The sequence below is a fragment of the Nicotiana sylvestris genome, chromosome 3, assembly GCF_000393655.2.
Source record: "Nicotiana sylvestris chromosome 3, ASM39365v2, whole genome shotgun sequence".
Classification (NCBI taxonomy): domain Eukaryota; kingdom Viridiplantae; phylum Streptophyta; class Magnoliopsida; order Solanales; family Solanaceae; genus Nicotiana; species Nicotiana sylvestris.
In genome coordinates this window covers 169,631,765-169,651,281 of record NC_091059.1, presented here as the reverse complement: position 1 = coordinate 169,651,281, position 19,517 = coordinate 169,631,765, and the positions used below count along the sequence as shown (strand labels likewise).

Below are 19,517 nucleotides of genomic sequence, written 5' to 3'. Positions count from 1 at the left end.
GGTTACAACTTTCTTCAAAAAATTTCAAAATTCAGGCACGTGGGCCCGGGGGTGAATTTTAGGGATTTTTCAAATAGGCTTGGGAAATCACTTTGATATTTAAGATATAAACTTTTGAACATGTATTGATTATTTTATATAATATTTGACTAATTTCCAATCGTTTGGCACCGAATTGGTTATTGATCATTATCGGTTCGGTTATCGGTTTACCCGATAAGATAAAACTAAAACAGATTCTGCAAATGAGAACAATTCTGTTTTATGTTGCTTAGATATATTGGCATTCGTTCTCCTTTTCAATTGATCAATATTCTTTTGATAGAAAATATTTTTTCTAATTGTAAGATTTTCTTGCTGCCAAAAGCACCCACATCATCTGATTGAGTAACATGACAACCAGTTAAAGTTCCATCTTAGTGCAACTTGACTTGAGTCTTCCAAGAAAAACTTTGATTTAAAAATCAGTGGTTGAATTTGCAAGCAAAGGCAATCCATCTGGCAGAGAACTAGTGAGGGCGACAGGTTGTGAGGCGAAGAAACTGAGAAGTGAGAACTATGTATATGAAACCCTAGTATGTATATACTTAAGGTAAACTAGTAAATTAGTTAACCCTTATTGGGTTATCGGTTTTACCCAATAACAGAATTGCCAAGCCGAGCCCGAACCGATAACCCAATAATTTTTTTACCCATTACCGAACTGTTAACCCAATAACCCAATACCGATAACCCAATAAATAATTAACGGTTCGGGTTATCGGTTTTACCCAATATATGCCCACCCCTAGTTTGAGCACAAACTTGGATCAGAAAGTAGGCTTGATGCGATGTAAGTCTCTTTTCTAACCTTGTAAGAGGAAATTAATCTCATAGGTAAATTTGATTAATATGTGCTCCTATTTGTGGGGGCTACGTATGTACAAGGTGACGAGAGTCCGTACGTAGCTACTAATTATGTTATTGTCCGGGTAATCTAGAACCCATATCATGCTATACTTGTAAATGTTTGCACCCTACTTGTTAACTTAATTGCTTAAGCCATATTGAAATTTGATAAAGGAATCGTAAAAGGGTAAATTGCACTTACTTGAAGTTGTGAATGGAACACTTGACTGTTATTGAGAATTTGTGTCTCTTTAAAGTATTTTCTATTTGTGGAGCGGTCCGAACGCCTCGGTAGCAAATATATGCATCTGTGGTTCGTGCCATTTGACCCTCAACAGTGCACAGTTTAAATATTTTTATGTTGGATCGGCCGTACAACCTCGGCATAATTGTGTATAATGAATCCTTGGAACTAACTATAAATGATATTGCTTCATTGGCTTGATATATAAATTGTTAAATCATAGAAATAAATTTGGAATTTATTATTAGAGAGAGGATTATTTATTATTTCCTGTTATGGAGTTTTCAGCCATATTTATGTAATCTATGCTTAGCTATAATTTTTGACATTTTATTATTAGCCCATAGTAAGTGTCAAAGTCGACTCCTCATCACTACTTCTTCGAGGTTAGACTGGATACTTACTAGGTACATGTTGTTTATGTACTCACGTTATACTTTTGCACTTAACGTGCATGATCTGAGGCAAGTGCATCTGGATATCAATCCGACACGCACACTTGATCACTCCTACGAGAATACACGGTGAGCTGCCTTCCGATCCCATCCTGCAGTAGTCGGAGTCTTCCTTTTGCATATTTTTCTGTCTATTTCATTTCAGACAGTATAGTAATATTCTTTCTATATTCTACTAGTAGCCTATATACTGGTGACACCAGGTCTTGGCACACACTAGTAGACTTGTGGTTTTGGTTTATTTTTATGGCTATGATTGCACTCAGCTGCTTTCATTTTAATTATTTTAAATATGTTTATTTATTAAATCTTTTAAATTAAGGAAAGTTATTTGCTTGAAAAACCTATTAAAAAAGGAAAATCACAAGATTGTTCATTGTTGGCTTGCCTAGCAATGATGTTGGGAACCATCACGACCTATAGTATAATTGGATTGTGACACTCTAAGTCGATGAACTCCATATGTAAATCCCTCTTCCTCTCCCTATACTGCTCCATCAACCTTCTAATAAGGTGGATAGCTTCCGTAGTCGAACGTCCCGGCATAAATCCGAACTGATTCTCAGAAATAGTCACGATCCTCCTCAACCTCAGCTCCACCACTCTCTCCCAGACTTTCATAGTATGGCTTAGTAACTTGATACCCCGATAGTTGTTGCAACTTTGGATATTGTTCTTATATAGCATGACCATCATACTCCATCTTCATTCTTCGGGCATCTTCTTCGTCATAAAAATGACATTAAATAACCCAGCGAACCAGTGCAAGCCCGCCCCACCCACACTCTTCCAACATTCTACTAGAATCTCATCTGGACCTGTCGCCCTTCCCTTGCTCATCTTACTTATAGCCTCCTCGACCTCATCAACTCTTATGTGCCTATAATATCCTAAGTCTCGACGACTCTCTGAGTGCGCTAAATCACATAGCTCAATGTTCCTACCTCCATCTTCGTTCAATAGTTTATGAAAGTAAGTCTACCATCTTTGGCGAATAAGTGCCTCATTTAACAAAACTCTGTCTTTCTCGTCCTTGATTCACTTCATTTGGTCTAGGTCATGGGCCTTCTTTTCTCGCACCTTGGCTTGTCTGTACAACTTCTTATCCCTTCATTTGTCTCCAAGTTCTTCGTACAAGCGTTCAAATGCAGCAGTCTTGGCCGTTGTAACCGCTAACTTTGCTTCCTTCTTAGCTATCTTATACTGCTCCCTATTCGTCCTATTTTCCTCCTCATCCACACTAATCAATAACTGCAGATATGTCGCTTTCTTAGCTTCCACTTTCCCTTGAACCTCAGTATTCCACCACCAATTCTCTCTATGGCCACTAGACGAGCCCTTCGAAACCCCCAATATCTCACTAGCAGCCTCCCTAATGCAATTTGCAGTCACGATCTACACACCACTCGCATCCCCACTACTCCTCCAAGCTCCCATTGCAAGCAACTCAACCCCCAACGTCTGTGCTCCGTCTTTAGTCAAAGCTCCCTACTTGATCCTAGGTATATCAAACACAACCCTTTTTCTCCGCTTCCTCATGATCTCCAAGTCCATGACGAGAAGCCTATGCTGAGTCATGAAGTTCTCACTCGGGATGACCTTGCAGTCTGTGCACAGGCCCTTATCAGAATTCCTGAAAAATAGATAATCAATCTGGGTCCTGGCCACGGAACTCTAAAAGGTGACCAAGTGCTCCTCCTTCTTCGGGAAACGTGAGTTAGCTATCACCAAATCGAAAGCCTTAGCAAAATCCAGCAATGAAGTTCCACCCCCCATTTCTTACTCCGAAACCAAAGCCACCATGCACGATATCGCCCCAATATGGCCGTTGAAATCTCCTCATGTGAAAAGCTTCTTAGTGTGCGGAATACCACGCACAACCTCACCCAAACCCTTCCAGAAATGCCTTTTGACCTCCTCGTCCAAACCTACTCGAGGTGCGTACGCACTAATCACGTTTAAAATAAAAATCCCAATAACTAGCTTAATACCCATCAACCTGTCGTTCACCGTCCTAACCTCCACCACTAACTCCCAAAGATCCATATCAACCAAAATACCTACCATGTTCTTGCCCCCATGCGTCCAGAGTACCAAAGCTTATACATGTCTACATCCTGTGCCTCATCACCCGCCCATCTAGTCTCCTGGAGACAAGCTATAATGATATTCCTCTTACGGAGAATCTTTGCTAACTCTATAGACTTCTCCATCAAAGTCCCTATATTCCAAGACCCAACTCTCAACATGGAGACAGACTTACCACCCTTACCCCCTACCCTCCCACCCTTTTGAGAACCCCTCGAAGACATGACCTTACCCTGCCATCGTTTAGTACAACCACTATAATCTAACACACACTATGCAGGAACTATCACAGAAGCAACAACGAACTAAAATAAGGCAAATAATTTACTTGATATATAATGTGTATTCTTTGATTTTGTATAAATTTTGTTATATTTCTGCATACTATATTAAATAATAAAATAATAACTAAAATTTATTAAAATATAATTTTATAAAATTAATATTTGTCAAATTATTAACCCTATTTCTGGAGAATGGCACGACGCTTATTGAATTTCCTAAATTTAATTGATTCATAGCTCCCCGCGAACGTTTTTAGCCTGAAGGGCAGAAATGTCACTGCGAACTCTCCTTTATAAGCACTCGTTCCTCTTCAAGGAACTAGACAACAAGAATCAGAGTTGAGTTCACTGCTCGGTGTCCCTCAAGAAGAACACAAAAAACATGAAAAGATTTTTCCAACCAATTGAAAAAGATGGGTCTTTCAAAAAACCCACTATTTCTTCTGTCTCTTCCTCAGAGAAAGATGGCGAACAAACAACAGAAACCATTTCTGAGAGTGCTGCTGCTGCTGAGAACAAGAAAGAGCCAACAAAATTCTTGACTTGGAATGCCAATAGCTTTCTTCTTCGGATCAAGAATAACTGGACGGAGTTCACCCAGTTCATTGAGAGTCTTGATCCTGATGTCATTGCCATACAGGTTCTTCAATTTTGCCTTTATTTTTATGATGCTAAGTGTTTATTAATGGTCTGATTACTTTGCCATTGTGATATTCTCTATGTTGCGCTTGTCCATGAATCTTCATTTAGGAAAAAAAAAGTTACTTTATTTGTGGACAATTTACTGTTGATACATCAAGAAAGCCGAGAAGTCTAGGATATTTTTTGTCATCAAGCTGGGTAAAGAGGGTGCTAATTTACATAACAACATGGTAATAGTGAATAAGGTCGATGATGACTCAAAATTACGCGTAAGTTGAAAGAAAATTCTGTTAGGTAATGAGTTATTTCAAATTTCAATGCCTAATTTGCGATAAAACGGAGTAATTCCTTTACCAAAAAGCAGCCCAGCAGTGAAAAAGGATAGGAAAGATATTTAGAGTAAGTGTTGCAAAGTGGAAACAAGAGCTTGATGACCAAAGAACAAAAAACTCATATGATCTCAAACTGTGGGTATCTTTTTTCCACAAAGCATAGACTTACAGATTAAATGAAGTTTCTAGTCGTGCCCTTATTTTGATTATTGCATCCTTATTTCATTTTACGATACATATTTATGGTTAAAGTCAGCTGCCGACCAGGTAGCTTCTTTTGTTTTCACTCTCTTTGTTTGTTGCTTCTTCTCTTTATTTATTGAGATATACTTTTGAACCTTTGTTCTGAAATTCAACATTTGATTCTTGGAGAAAGTTATTTTGTATTAGTTATAATTGGTAGGAACGCCAATCTAACCGCTTGTTTGTGGTAGGAAGTAAGAATGCCAGCAGCTGGTTCGAAAGGCGCACCTAAGAACCCAAGGGAGTTAAAAGATGATACCAGCTCTTCACGTGAGGAAAAACTGGTAACTGTTGCTGTTCATGTTACTAAAGTAAATTATGCAGAACACATATCTCTTGCGCTATCTCAAATGGTCCTAAACTCGGTGCTTATTTTTTGGTTTCCTTAAAGAATTTCATTTCACCTTGTTTGCCATGACTTAAGTGGCAGACAGGATTCCGTTAGTTGATATTTGAGAAAAATATTTGTTGTTCACTTCTTGTTGTGTGATAACGAGGTAGTAGTACTTCTTCATGGGCTTATTTTCCCATCATGCAGGTGGTCACACGAGCCTTATCAAGTCCACCATTAAAAAATTATAATGTTTGGTGGTCACTTTCGGACTCAAAATATGCTGGAACTGCATTATTCATCAAAAAGTGTTTTCGACCAAAGAAGGTTTCCTTTTCACTTGATGCAACAGGTGCCCATCAGTAGATAAATATTTTTTAAAATGATTACTTTTTCAAAGGGAAAATCATGATGAAGATTACATAGCATTTTTATTTTGTACATTAAATACAATGATAAGGGGGCACACTATATTTGTATTTGTGATAATAGCCAATTTCTTGCTATACTGTATTTGTGATAATAGCTTTCTTTTTCCTTACCCCCCGGCGCCGCCGCCAAAAATAAGAAGAATAAAAATAAATAATTACAATAATGCAGGATAGTGACTGAGGCATTCTTGTTATTGTAATTACAACAATGCAGGAGACACAAGTTAAATTTTACTTGTAGGCTTTCTATATAGGATCATTATCATGTTTATGTCAGGAACTACTTAAAAGTAAAGAAGATTTCGATTAGTTTTGTGTCTTACGAGTCTGACATCTTAACTTCTATCAAGCTCCAGTCTTGAAAATGTGTGGCCAACAGGAATCATGCAGCTATAAGCTAAATCTTTCAGTTATTTCTAAACTTTGTGAGACTCCGACAGCAATTTGACTTGTTGTGCTTCTCTCTCTGTCTTTTTCCCTCCGTCTTCCCTATTTGCCATACAATGTGCTTGAGCCAACTGGCTAAAGCTAATAATAATACAAGTGTTTGTATTCTTAGGTTCTAAGCATGAACCAGATGGTCGAGTTATTTTGGCTGAATTTGAGACATTCCGAATATTGAACACATATGTGCCAAACAATGGGTGGAAAGAAGAGGAATCTTCATTTCAGAGGAGAAGAAAATGGGATAAAAGAATGCTTGAATTTGTTCTCGCAACTTCAGATAAACCCCTTATTTGGTGTGGTGATCTTAATGTAAGGTACAATTCTGTTCAGAATTTATATTTTTCACTTTAGGTGTAATGCTTCTGATCACTTGCAGTTTCATTTCTTTTTTACTTTTACGGTAAAAATGACACTATATCATACTTCCATAATTTGTTTAGGAAATTTCTCTGATACTCATCCTTTTACTTTAATATCTTCCCTGCAGTCATGAAGATATTGATGTAAGTCATCCAGAATTTTTCAGTGCAGCCAAGCTCAATGGTTATATTCCACCAAACAAAGAGGTAAATGCTATTGTGACATCAATATATTTATCTTTTTTTTGAAATGGTAAGGTATTATAGATATAAAAGAATTAGCACTAAGAGAGTGCTGTGGTTACATCCCAGAAAATAACAAAAAAAAGAAAAAGTAAACCCAGTGTGTTTATACAAAAGACACTAATGAATTCTAGCAGGGTTTCACTATCATCTATCCAATCCTGTTTACACATCAATATTTCTTTATTGTCAATCAACACTGTTTATATAAAATACTACAATGACTTCATCATTCTGGTGCTTCTATATCCTCTTTCTCCTGAAAACTGTCTGATGTCTTCAACCATGTGACTAGAATTCTTTTTCTTTTCCCCGTTGGATTGTAAATCCTTGCTCCTGAATTATTAAGCTAGGGCACTTTAGAGAATCATGTCAAAGGAACTCGGCTAAATGATCCCGTAACTTCGGGAGAAGGGGTGCTCTCACTAATAAACCCAATAACACCAATGATCCAGTTGTTGAATCAAGCTGGACCTGTAGTAATCTCTGGCAGAAAAAAACATTTACACTCAAGAAAAATGACTAGTTAAAAACCATTTGCTCTTATAAAAAAGCTCTGGTTTTTATTCCGAAAATATAATCACTAGAAGTTCCACTAAAAGATAATTTCTTGTTTGTCCAGTATTTGATACTTTTCAGTTGTCTGTATAAAAAATGTTACCAGTAGAAATATAAGCTGAAATCCTGGGTATGAATAGCCCATGATTTTGGATGGATAAAATGTTTGCGAGATAGAAGTCTTACTGAAAAGACAACAGACCCTCCAAAAGGGTTTTCTATAAGAAGAGAAGCAATCTGATAGTGCTTGGCAACATCTACTTATGTTTCCTGATTTGCGCTCCTACTTTGCTGTTCCTTCTGTTATGCTGGATAAATTTTATAGGGTATTGTTGAAAATGGAGTCCAGTCACTCCTGGATGAGATTGAAGCAGGACTTAGAAAATTTAAGTTGCATTCATCAGTCATCTTGTGCTTATGTCTAACATTCTGACTTTAAGTTATCATACAGGATTGTGGTCAACCTGGATTTACCCTGTCTGAGAGGAGGAGGTTCGGTGCCATATTAAAAGAGTACGTAAATCAATTCATACTTCTGAATTGCTTAAAAATGTCAGATATGGTTGTGTCAGATGAGTTAATGATTTGTTGTCGGTTATGATTGTTGTGATACTATGTGAAACGATTAATAGCTTCAATCGATCCGCTTATTCGATAATGGGCGGTTATCACTCTTTAGAGTTTAGGGATTATATATTCACTTTTATGTTGGTATATTTGTAACACTGCGACACTATATCTTCAATTCTTTTTCTCCTATTCGCTCTTTGTTGATGCTATAAATCACTAATGCTTCTTTTGGTACTACCCGTGTAACAAATGTCACCATTCTATTAAGAAATATTTTGAAAATTTTCATCTTGACTGAAATTAGGGTCAAGGGCATCAGATGCCTTTAGATTTTTCACATTTCAAAACTATACAATTCAGGGTGGAGGGGAGGGGGAGGACTGATGAATTTGGTGGAAGTCTATTAGGAAAAAATAAAATAAGAAAAGAACATTACAGCAAAGAAACAAACTAATGCCTTTGAGGTTTCCCTTGGACCCAGTTGGACAGAATACAGGACTCCGTTGCACCACATGTTCCAGTTCGTCGGAAGCTTCTATTTATTGGACTCATTTTCAGCTATCCCTTTCTTTTACTTTCATTTTCTTCTGCAAATTTTATAATACCCCTGCAATAGGCATTTGTGAACCATGTGCTGTACTCTCTCTGCGCGCCTATCTTCGGTTCATTTTCCATTGAGGTTTGCAGACGAGGTTGCAATAGGGATCTGCGAACCACTTGATATACTTTTTGAGGATCTACCAGGAAGATGTTAAACAAAGGACAGTTTTGATAATAAATTACTGAATTAGGAGCCTATTGGATGCCATGCAATGAATAACTTGCTGGAAAGAGTAATTTTATTACGTTAAGCAACATGGTGAGAATGAGGTCAGAAACTGGTGGAGCTTTGAGTTTTTGCAATTGAAAGAATATGCAAGCAAATTGAATACTTTTTCCTTGGCAAGGAAGTAGATCTGGCTCTTTGGTCTAAAATCTCAATGTGTTCAGCATTTGTTTTTTAGAAGCAAGCGAATTAAGTACCCTGTCTTAGATAAGGAAGTCTGCATTAGCTCTCTGGTCACCCTTTCGTTTTCCTTGTTGGTTCTCTTTGTGGCCCACAAGTATCTATAACCTTCCTCTGTCTATTGCAGATATAGAACTTTTAGATGTGTTGTTTATGAATTTACAATCTAACTACTGATCTGAATCAAATGTAAATGATGGTTAGTGATAGAAGCATGTTTGAAGCTCACATGATTGCATATGTTGTTCAGTGTCTTGTCTGGCTATGTGATGAAGCTGATGCAAGATTAATTCAGAAGAAGTGATCACTTGGGAAAAACTTAAACTTGTTGCAGAAAACAAAACTACTTGATAGTGAGTAATTGAAATACGATGAAGTAGATTATATGGGATTTGAACTCGTAAGATGCATATGTTTAGTCTCATTTATCTGTTTCTTTGAGGTTAATTGCCCGTTGGATAAAAACTGTAGTAAATTGTCATTCCATTGACTGGTTGTGTGCTGTTATCTGATATTCCTGTTTCTCAGAGGAAAGCTAGTGGATGCATATAGATTTCTTCACAAGGACAAGGACATGGAATGTGGCTTCTCGTGGTCGGGAAATCCTGTTGGGAAGTAAGTTATTTTAGAGTACTGTACTCATAAGTGCTTTCCGCGGAAACATGCTCAAGTAAAAGGATTAGTTTTTTCTACCACTTCATGTTATTTGTTCTTGCTTTTTGTCCGCCATTGAGACTGATGGTCCTGATGATAATGTTACTTGCAGGTACCGTGGGAAAAGGATGAGAATAGATTACTTTATTGTGTCTGAGAAATTGAAAGATAGGATTGTTTCCTGTGAGATGCATGGACGAGGGATCGAATTGGATGGTAAGTTAATCTCAAAATGAACAATACATGAACCTAATGGCTACCAAGAAATTGCCAAAAAGAAGCTAATTTTTGACCTCAAACATTTAATATTCTATGTTCGCCATAATTATAACATTTAAGTAGATTTTACTTCTTCATGTTTAGGTCTAATCCAGAAACTGAAATGAATAGTAGGATCTCATCCTTCCTACTATAAACCAGTAGCTTTTGTTTGGAGTTTAACTTGTGCAATACATACCTATGATCTGGTAGGATGGAATTTAAGTCTCAATAACATTAGCCTCTTTAATGTATCAGAAACATGTACTAAAATCTTACATGCAGCTCGCTTAATTTGTCATAAACTGTGTGTTTTCTTCTTCATGCATTTTTTTTTGTTGGTTTCCCATCCGGTGTCCGGTACCCGCATTGGAGCCCGACTATATCCGGATTCGCGCTGCATAGGGCCCCATTCGGGGCGAGCGCTCGCTACCAAGAATTTTTCCATACCCAAGGCTCAAACCCGAGACATCTGGTTAAGGGAAGAGCAGTCTCATCCTTGCACCACATCCTTTAGTGGTCTTCATGCATGTTATTTTGCCGCGCTTTATCCTGAGTATCTAAAGATTAATATCTTTTCCAATGATAGGTTTCTATGGGAGTGACCATTGCCCGGTATCGCTTGAACTTTCTGAGAAGGATGCAGATACCAAACAAGTTTGAAATCGTTATGTTTAAGACCAAAGTGCTCAGTACTGTTTCATGTTTTATAGTATTTGCTGATCTAATTAGGCTAAATTGTGTGCCTTACATTGGAGGGCTATTAGGCTAATTGTTTCAGACCAATTGCTCGGTTCTTGGTTTATGAACAAATGACGAGCTTCGTAGCGTTGATAGTGAATGGTCTCCTTTCATTTTACTGTGAAAATTTCTTAATTTTCTTATTTCCTTCAAATTTACAGATTAGAAACTTTACAAAAAGTACTCTTAAATTGCAACTTTTGTAATTAAAGATATTTCTAGAAAATGTCTGAACAACGGTAGGAAGAAAAATCTTAAGTTTTTATTTATAATATCATTTAAAATGAAAGAGAGCGCATTAGTTTTCGCTTGTTTCTTTTACAATTTTCTTTTCCGATGTGTCTTTTTTCTTTTATTTTCATTTGGTAGCACAAAATTGGGAAAATGGCACTTTATAATTGTTCTCAAAATAATAGTCGAAAAAATGTATATTTGTTGTATATTTTTTGTGTATATATATACATTCTGTATATTATGTACAAAAATTATACAAATTTTGTATACTTTCGGTTACGGAATGTAAATGGTTTCTGGCGCGGGTAAAAGTGAAAAAAAAAATAGTTTTTATTCTCAGTTCGTTTCTTTCTTTTCTGAGCCGTATCCTAGTTTTGTACTGTATGTCAGCTTACAACCTTTTCTATTCTTAGTTTTGTTAAGTTGTTCATTGTTTTTATTTTTATTCAAGTGGAGGTCCCACTTATGATAAATTAATCAATTGTAGGACATCACTGATGATTGTAGACAATATGTTAACCAAATGATGACTAGACAACCTCATTATTGTCTTTTCTAGCTTTCTAACATAGACATATTTAACAAGTGATTTTGAGGGTAACCTTGTAACGAGTTTACAATGTTTTGGGTCACGTGGCAGAAAAGGGAAACAAATCAGATCAAAAGGAGTCAACTGCTAGAAAATTGTCGTACTATGATAAATTCCATATAACTTGATTTGAACAATGAATCAAGATTACTGTACTTGTATTAAAGATAGCTCAGTGCATGAAGTATTTCGTATTCCTGCATGACAGAAGAAGCAACCCAAGCGACTGCTTTAGGCCTCATATTCTTGGGGCCCTTTTATTTTAGTAAAAGGTATTTTTTTTTAATTAGTAATAGGTATTTGTGTTAATTTTCCTAAAGAATAATGAGTGTTTTTAAGGAGAAACTAAGTGTAATTTTTCATTAAAATAAAAAATGAAATAGTTGTTTAAGGCCTCATTTGTTTTTTTTTAAGATTAAGACGTTTGAATCTGAATACACATCTGAATATGTATTAAGATTAAGATATTTGAATCTGAATATACATATGAATATTAAGATGTGTATTAAGATCTGAATACTAAATAATTAAGATTGTTTGTTTTTTAACATCTGAATGTATCAAATTTATCTTTATTTGAAAATTAATAAACATAAAATTCAAATAAAATACTAATTAATCTAATATTCTATCATTAAAATATATAATTTTTTATAATATGATAGTTGCTGGTGGTGATGGCTAACGGTAGTGCTTGTGAACACCGACTAGAGGCGGAGATTGGTGGTAGTTTTGGTTGTGGTGGTGGTTTAGGGTAGTAATTAGTGGTGATTGATAGTGGTGACGATTATGATTGAGGATGTTGGTGGTGTGTGGTGACAATTAATAATTGTGGGTGGTGGTGATGGTTTATAATGATGGGTAGTGCCGGCTATGTTTGTTGATGGTGATGGGGTAGTTAGTTGTGGTAGTTGAGGTGGATGAGTTTTGATTGTGGTTGAGAATGATGGTGGTGAGAGTAGTGGGGATGGTGGATGGTGTTAATCGATGATGGTGGCGGCTATAATTGAGGATAGTGATGGTGGTGGTGGTGGTGGTTGAGTATGGTGGTGGTGGGTGGCATGGTGGTAGTTGATAATGGTAGGCGGTGACGACAGTTAATAATGAATATGGATATAGCATCTTAATGAAATTAAGTCTCTATTATAAATCTTAATCATACAGACCTATTAAGACCCATTAAGTGGTTGTGAAGTAAAAAAAAACACACTTAATGATTAAGATCTGAATAATTGAGATTCAAGTTTTAAAAATAATCGCATTTAATGTCTGAGATCTGAATAATTAAAATTAAGACCTCCATTAAGTGCAAACAAAAGAGACCCAAGTAAATGTGTCATTTTGCTAATATTTTGTTGGCTCATTTACATTTTGATAGCTAACCTCGTCAATGGGCCCATAATATTTCAACCTTTTTTTAGTTTTCTCTTCAAATAATGTGTATTACACTTTTATATTATCTTTTCACGAGTTTGAGAGGACTAAAAATATTTTCTTACCTTTCTATTTTTGTTTTTTCCTTAAGTTTTCAAGCATTGCAATAAGTATATTTAAGCAACTAAAGGTTATTTCGATATCATGATACCAACTGGAATCAGATTTATTATATAGATTTTCTATTGTGCCCTCCAAAATTAGTTATCCTCGAATGTTTTAAAATATGATGGCCATTATGAATTATTTTTCAGATGAAAAGTGTTTGAAAAAATAGTATAAGTGGAAGATAATAAAAAAAATTAAGATTAATAAAATCTTACTTAAAAAATTAATAATGCATAGAGAGAAATTAAATAAATTAGTTATATTATCAATTAAAAAGAAATTTTCAGAAGAAATCAATTGTACACAATTATTGCTCATAATTTTTTATCTCTAAAAGTTAGAAAAATAAACTTTAACTAAAAAATTTTATGACTTTTTTTGTGTTAGACAAAAGAATTAGGGCCTCTTATTTTTTTTTCTTCTTAAATCTCGTCATTGTGGAGTGAAGGCCTCTTATTGAAGTTTGGCTTTAGGCCACCATCTTCATTGAGTCGTCCCTGGTCAGGGGAAGGGTCGCACCCCAAGGCGGTATGATGTAGGCAGCCTATTATGCTGCAAGTATCAACGGTTGATTCAACAACTCGAACTTGTGACCTATAGGTCATATAGAGACAATTTTACCATTATTTTAAGGCTTTCATTCATTACCGTATGTGTATGGACAGTGAAAAAAGAAGAAAAATGACATTATATAGCTGCTCTCAAAATAATTGTTAGGATCGAAATATCGGGTAGTGTAGAATTTGGCCAAACAATGTTATAATGACAATAACAAAGACAATGCAAGTTGATAACAACGACAATTAAAGCACATAAAGAAGACACAAATTTAATGTGGTTCGTTGAAAGTGACTTACGTCCACAAGCGGAGAGGAGCAAATTCACTATAGCAACAAGAGTACAAAAGAGCGTATAAAATTAGAGTAAATACTCTAATTAATCCCAAATACCCCCAAGAGAACAACCTCACAAGATCACTCCAAAGAAAGGGGATCACACAAGTGCTTCCCAACACTCAACTCTCTTACAAACAACTTTCAATAAAGGAGGAGAGGAAGAAATAAAAAATAAAGACTCAAGTCTTGTTGGTGTTTAAAATAAACTAATGGCCTTTCCTTTTATAGGTAAAAAAGCATAAAAGCATTAGCCTCCAAGTTGTAAAAGAAACGATACAACTTGTGCAAATGATATCCATCATACAATGCAATATTTTTGGGTCCCAAAGAATATTGCCAACATGATCTACTTTGCAAATAGGCTTATGCTTATGTGATAGAGCTTGAACTTGCCAACTGGAAGAGGCTTTGTGAACATGTCAGCATGATGGTCTCTAATGTAGATCTTTTGAACAGAGAGCTTTTCATCAGCAATGGTTTTCCGGATAAAATGGTACTTGATGTTAATATGCTGTGTCATCTCATGATACATTTGGTCTTTAGTCAAGTGAATGACACTTTGACTATCACAAAAAATAGTAATACCACCTTGGTATAAACTGAGTTTAGCAAATAGACCCTTCAACCATAAGGCTTCTTTGATAGCCTCGGTCACTGCCATATATTCTGCTTCAGTATTAGATAAAGTTACTACATGTTGTAATGTAGTTTTTCAACTGATAGCACAACCACTAATGCAAAATACATAGCATGTTAGTGATTTTCTTTTGTCAAGATCACCTGCATAATCTGAGTCTACAAAATCAATCAAAAAGTTAGTATTTCTCCCAAACTCCAAACATATATTTGAAGTACCTTGCAAGTATCTGAGAATCCATTTCACAACCTGTCAATGTGTTTTACCAGGGCAAGCCATATATCGGCTCACTACACTTACTGCCTCGGAAATATTTGGACGTGTGCACACCAATACATAATACTGCCGACTGCACTGGAATAAGGTACTTGTGCCATATACCTTTTTTCTTCATCTGACTGCGGTGAGCGAGCAACTGATAAAGCAAGAGGGGTACTAACTGGTTTAGCATCTTTCATGCCAAACCTCTCCAAGACTTTCTCCAAGTACTTCTTTTGGGTCAGGAATAGCCTGTTCTCTCATCGATCTCTTTTGATCTCCATGCCAGGAATTTTCTTAGCTGCTCCCAAATCTTTCATCTCAAATTCACTTTTAAGCTGACTTTCCACATTGTGAATTTTTGTCAAATCCTTAGCAGTAATGAACATGTCATCAACCTATAGTAATAAGTACACAAATGAACCATCATTTAACTTCCGAAAGTAAACACAACTATCATACATGCTCCTCGAATAACCATGACCCAACATAAAAAATCAAACCTTTTGTACCATTGTCTTAGAGACTACTTTAATTCGTACAAGGATTTCTTCAACAAGCAAACACGATCGTGCCTTATACCTTCGGGTTGATGCATGTATATTTGTTCCTCAAGTTCGTCATATAAGAAAGATATCTTAACATAAAGTTGTTCTAATTCCAAATCATACATGGCAACTAAGGCAAGCAAGACACGAATAGAGCTATGTTTAACAACATGTGAGAAAATATCATTAAAATCAACTCCTTGTACCTGACTATATCCCTTTGCAACTAATTGTACCTTATATCTCGCATCTTCAACCCCTGGAATGTCATCTTTTCTCTTGAAGACCCATTTGCAACCAACAATTCTCTTTCCTGATGGTGGCTTCATGAGAGATCAAGTACCATTCTTGTGGAGAGACTCAATTTCTTGATTCATTGCAATCAGCCACTTGGCTGAATTAATACCAAAAACTGCTTCTGAATATTTTAATGGTTCTCCAATTTCTTCAGTTTCCTGTGCAACTGAAAAAGTAAATGCAGCATAATCTCCAAACTTTAATGGTTGTTTACTTTCTCTTCTTGGTCTATGTTTGGCTATAGAATACTCATCTTCTTCTGGTTCAACTTCAGGAATTTCAGCTTTTGGCTCAACTTCAAGAGTTTGAACTGTATTTTGCTTCAAAGTTGGTAAGCTTGGCTCAGAAGGAATGTCAATCTCAACCTCCACCTGCTTCTATGTACTCTTCCCTTTATCTGTATTACAAGAACTAGAAGACTCTTTTCTGGAATGTAACATGGAGAATTCATCAAATGTTACATCTCTTTTAATTATAAATTTTGGTGCCTTGGGATCAGGATACCATAGTCGGTATGATTTCACCCCAGATGCATACCCAAGAAAAATGCACTTTTTAGCCCTTGGCTCTAATTTTTCATCATTTACATGCATGTATGTTGGGTAGCCAAATATATTTAAATCGAAATAATTAGAATGAGTACCTGACCACATTTCATCTGGAGTCTTGAAGTTTAAGGGTGCAGAAGGAGCACAATTGACAATATAATAAGCTGTAGAGATAACTTCTGCCCAAAAGGCATTTGTCAACCCAATATTTGAAATCATGCAACGAGCCCTTTCCAAAAGAGTTCTATTCATCCTTTCTACCACACCATTTTGTTGAGGTGTCATTCTCAAAGTACGGTGTCGAGCAATTCCTTCATACTTGAAAAATTCATTAAATTCATCATTACAAAATTCCAAGCCATTATCTGTTCTAAGCCATTTAACCTGTTTTTTTGTTTGCTTCTCAATCAAATCTTTCCATTGTTTGAAAGTTAAGAAAACATCAGTTTTATTTTTCATAAAATAAGCCCAAACTTTCGTTAAAAAATCATCTATGAAAGTTAACATATAACTGGCACCTCTTTTCGATGGGGTACGTAAGGGACCCCAAAGATCTGAATGAATGTAATCCAAAGTACCTTTTATTCTATGAATTGTTGGATATTTAAAGCTGATTCTTTTCTGCTTATCGAACACACAGTGTTCACAGAACTCCATATTTCGGTACTTTGGCCACATAAGATACCTCTTTTGCTGAGGAAGGAAAGACCTTTTTTACTCATATGTCCCAATCGCATATGCCACAATTTGGTGATGTCATAATCAGATTTATCTGATGTTGAAAATGCAGCAGCACCTATAACAGTAGATCCCAATAAAGTATACAACGTACTAGATCTACATGCTTTCATGATCACAAGAGCACCATGACAAACTTTCAAAACTCTACTTTCACCTGTACTTGCACCCAAGAGATTCTAGAATGCCCAAAGAGATGAGATTTATCTTCAAGTCAAGAACGTGTCTAACATCAGTGAGAGTTCTTACCACACAATCGTGTATTTTTTTCGGACAGTACCTTTTTCAATAATTTTGCAGGCAGCATTGTTGCCCATCAAGACAACTCCATTTCCAATAGATTCATATATGGTAAATAAATTCCGATTGGGACACATATGATAAGAACAACCCGAATCTAAAATTTACTCATTATTAAATTTGAAACTATTATTAGTTGCTAAAAAAATAGTTCCTTCAGTCTCATCAGCAGCTACACTTGCTTCGACAATGTCAGTATTTTGTGCTCATTTTTCTTTTCTGTATGCTTTTCTTTATTTTTCAATTTAAAGTATTCAGGAATAATGTGGTCTTTCTTATGACAGTATTTGCACATGACATTTCTATATCTGGATTTTGACCTTGATTTAGGTCTCTCACTACTTGAATCTTTCTTATTGGATCTACCTCTTATGAACAAGTCTTCCCCTTGGTTCCCACTAGTTTCCCCAATAATATCTCTATCCATTTGTTCTTTTGATTTCAAAATAGATTTGATATCTTTATAAGAGATATTATCCTTTCCATAAAGTATAACATCTCTTATATGTTTAAAAGACTGGGGGTAAGGAAACAAGCAATAACACAACTTGATCTTCGTCTTTGATTTCAACATCTATGTTACTTAGATCCACAAGAAGAGAATCAAAAGTATCAAGATGTGTAAGTATAGAGGTACCTTCAGCCATATGAAAATTGTAGAGTTTTTGCTTTAGGTAAAACATGTTTTCTACTGTTCTTTTCATATACAGAGTTTTCAACTTTTCCCATATGCCTTTGGCTGAGCTTTCTGTAGCAACTTCACGCAAAACCTCATTTGAGAGATTTAAAATAATATATGCTTTTGCCTTTTTGTCAATGACGGCAAATTCCTTGTCCATCATTTTATCCGGCTTCTTCTCCTTTCCTTGGAGTACCAAATCTAAGCCATCCTGAATTAGGATAGCTTCCATCTTTAATTGCCACATTTCGAAGTTTGCACTTCGATCAGATTTCTCAACATAAGTCTTTGTTAAAGTCATATTGACTATTGAAACAAACCCAGTTAGAGCCCGCCCTGATACCAATTTGTTAGGATTGAAATATCGGGGTAGTGAGAAATTTAGCCAAATAATGTTATAATGATAATAACAAAGACAATGCAAGTTGATAACAACGACAATTAAAGCATATAAAGAAGACACAAATTTAAGGTGGTTTGATCAAAGTGACCTATGTCCACAAGCGGAGATGAACAAATTTACTATAGCAACAAGAGTACAAAAGAGCGTACAAAATTAGAGTAAATACTCTAATTAATCCCAAATACCCCCGAGAGAATAACCTCACAAGATCACTCCAAAAAAAGGGGATCACATAAGTGCTTCCCAACACTCAACTCTCTTACAAACAACTCTCAATAAAGGAGGAGAGTAAGAAACAAGAAATGATATATATACAAAAAAGCAAGTCTTGTTGGTGTGTTTAAAATGAACTAGTGACCTTTCCTTTTATAAGCAAAAAAGCTTTGGCATCTAAGCTGTAAAAAAAAAGATACAACTTGTGCAAATGATACCCACCATACAATGCAATATTTTTGGGTCCCAAAATTGCCAACAAGTCTACTTTGCAAATAAGCTTATGCTTATGTGAGATGGACTCCACTAGCCAAAATATTGGCCATATTACAATAATAGCCGAAGAATGTATTTATATATATACAAAAATTATATAAATTTTATACGCTTTTTCGGCTACCAAATATAAATAGTTGTTGGCGTGTGCTACAAGTGAAAAAAGCCCAAAAAATCAAGAAAACAATTTAACCAAAGTTTCTTTTCTTTTTTGATTAGTTTGGATGTGCACTTAAAGTAATTGGTTAAGATTGGCAAAAGTTCCAGGCAAGTCCAACTTGAATATCCAAAAGAAATCGAGTGATTAAGTGAATAACAGAAGCGGAAATTTGATAGATTGTTATCACAATCTTCAGGTGATTTACTGCTTTTGACATGCCTGAAATGTTTAGACATTAATTCGTACTTCAAATCTCATTTAGTATTTAATTGGACAAACTAAACATTTTTGGTGATAATTTCCTCTGAAGTAGAATATATTCATTGATTCAAAGAACCAATTAATTTGCTCCGTTGGCCGCCAAAATAAGCATATAAGCTGATGCCCACTTCTCCAATTAGTTTAAGTTCTCTGCACTAACAAAA

The 19,517-nt window shown here is 35.6% G+C and overlaps 2 protein-coding genes across 2 annotated transcripts; one reads left to right on the top strand and one right to left on the bottom strand.

Moving 5' to 3' along the window:
- Positions 1–2,697: 2,697 nt before the first annotated feature.
- On the bottom strand, positions 2,698–3,899 carry LOC138888339 (uncharacterized). The gene is made up of 3 exons (XM_070170190.1): positions 3,652–3,899; positions 3,080–3,220; positions 2,698–2,959 (listed from the first exon to the last, which is right to left on the bottom strand). Exons 1-3 carry the CDS (start codon positions 3,897–3,899, stop codon positions 2,698–2,700), a joined length of 651 nt encoding a protein of 216 aa, XP_070026291.1.
- A 378-nt stretch (positions 3,900–4,277) lies between these two features.
- Positions 4,278–10,892, top strand: LOC104238433 (DNA-(apurinic or apyrimidinic site) endonuclease). Its single transcript, XM_009792780.2, has 9 exons — positions 4,278–4,599; positions 5,368–5,460; positions 5,715–5,859; positions 6,498–6,699; positions 6,873–6,951; positions 7,997–8,058; positions 9,650–9,736; positions 9,888–9,991; positions 10,623–10,892. The coding sequence occupies exons 1-9, from the start codon at positions 4,342–4,344 to the stop codon at positions 10,694–10,696; spliced, it is 1,104 nt and encodes a 367-aa protein (XP_009791082.1). The 5' UTR covers positions 4,278–4,341; the 3' UTR covers positions 10,697–10,892.
- The last annotated feature ends 8,625 nt before the right edge of the window (positions 10,893–19,517 follow it).

Excerpts from the sequence above, each read along its gene's own strand:
- LOC138888339 (XM_070170190.1), bottom strand. The coding sequence starts at position 3,899 with ATGTCTTCGAGGGGTTCTCAAAAGGGTGGGAGGGTAGGGGGTAAGGGT. Across the intron at positions 3,221-3,651 it reads CGCATGGGGGCAAGAACATG|GAATTCTGATAAGGGCCTGT; the intron begins GTAGGTATTTTG and ends TCTATTTTTCAG. Across the intron at positions 2,960-3,079 it reads TTTGATATACCTAGGATCAA|GGAGGCTGCTAGTGAGATAT; the intron begins GTAGGGAGCTTT and ends AAATTGCATTAG.
- LOC104238433 (XM_009792780.2), top strand. The coding sequence starts at position 4,342 with ATGAAAAGATTTTTCCAACCAATTGAAAAAGATGGGTCTTTCAAAAAA. Across the intron at positions 6,952-7,996 it reads ATATTCCACCAAACAAAGAG|GATTGTGGTCAACCTGGATT; the intron begins GTAAATGCTATT and ends GTTATCATACAG. Across the intron at positions 8,059-9,649 it reads TTCGGTGCCATATTAAAAGA|AGGAAAGCTAGTGGATGCAT; the intron begins GTACGTAAATCA and ends CCTGTTTCTCAG.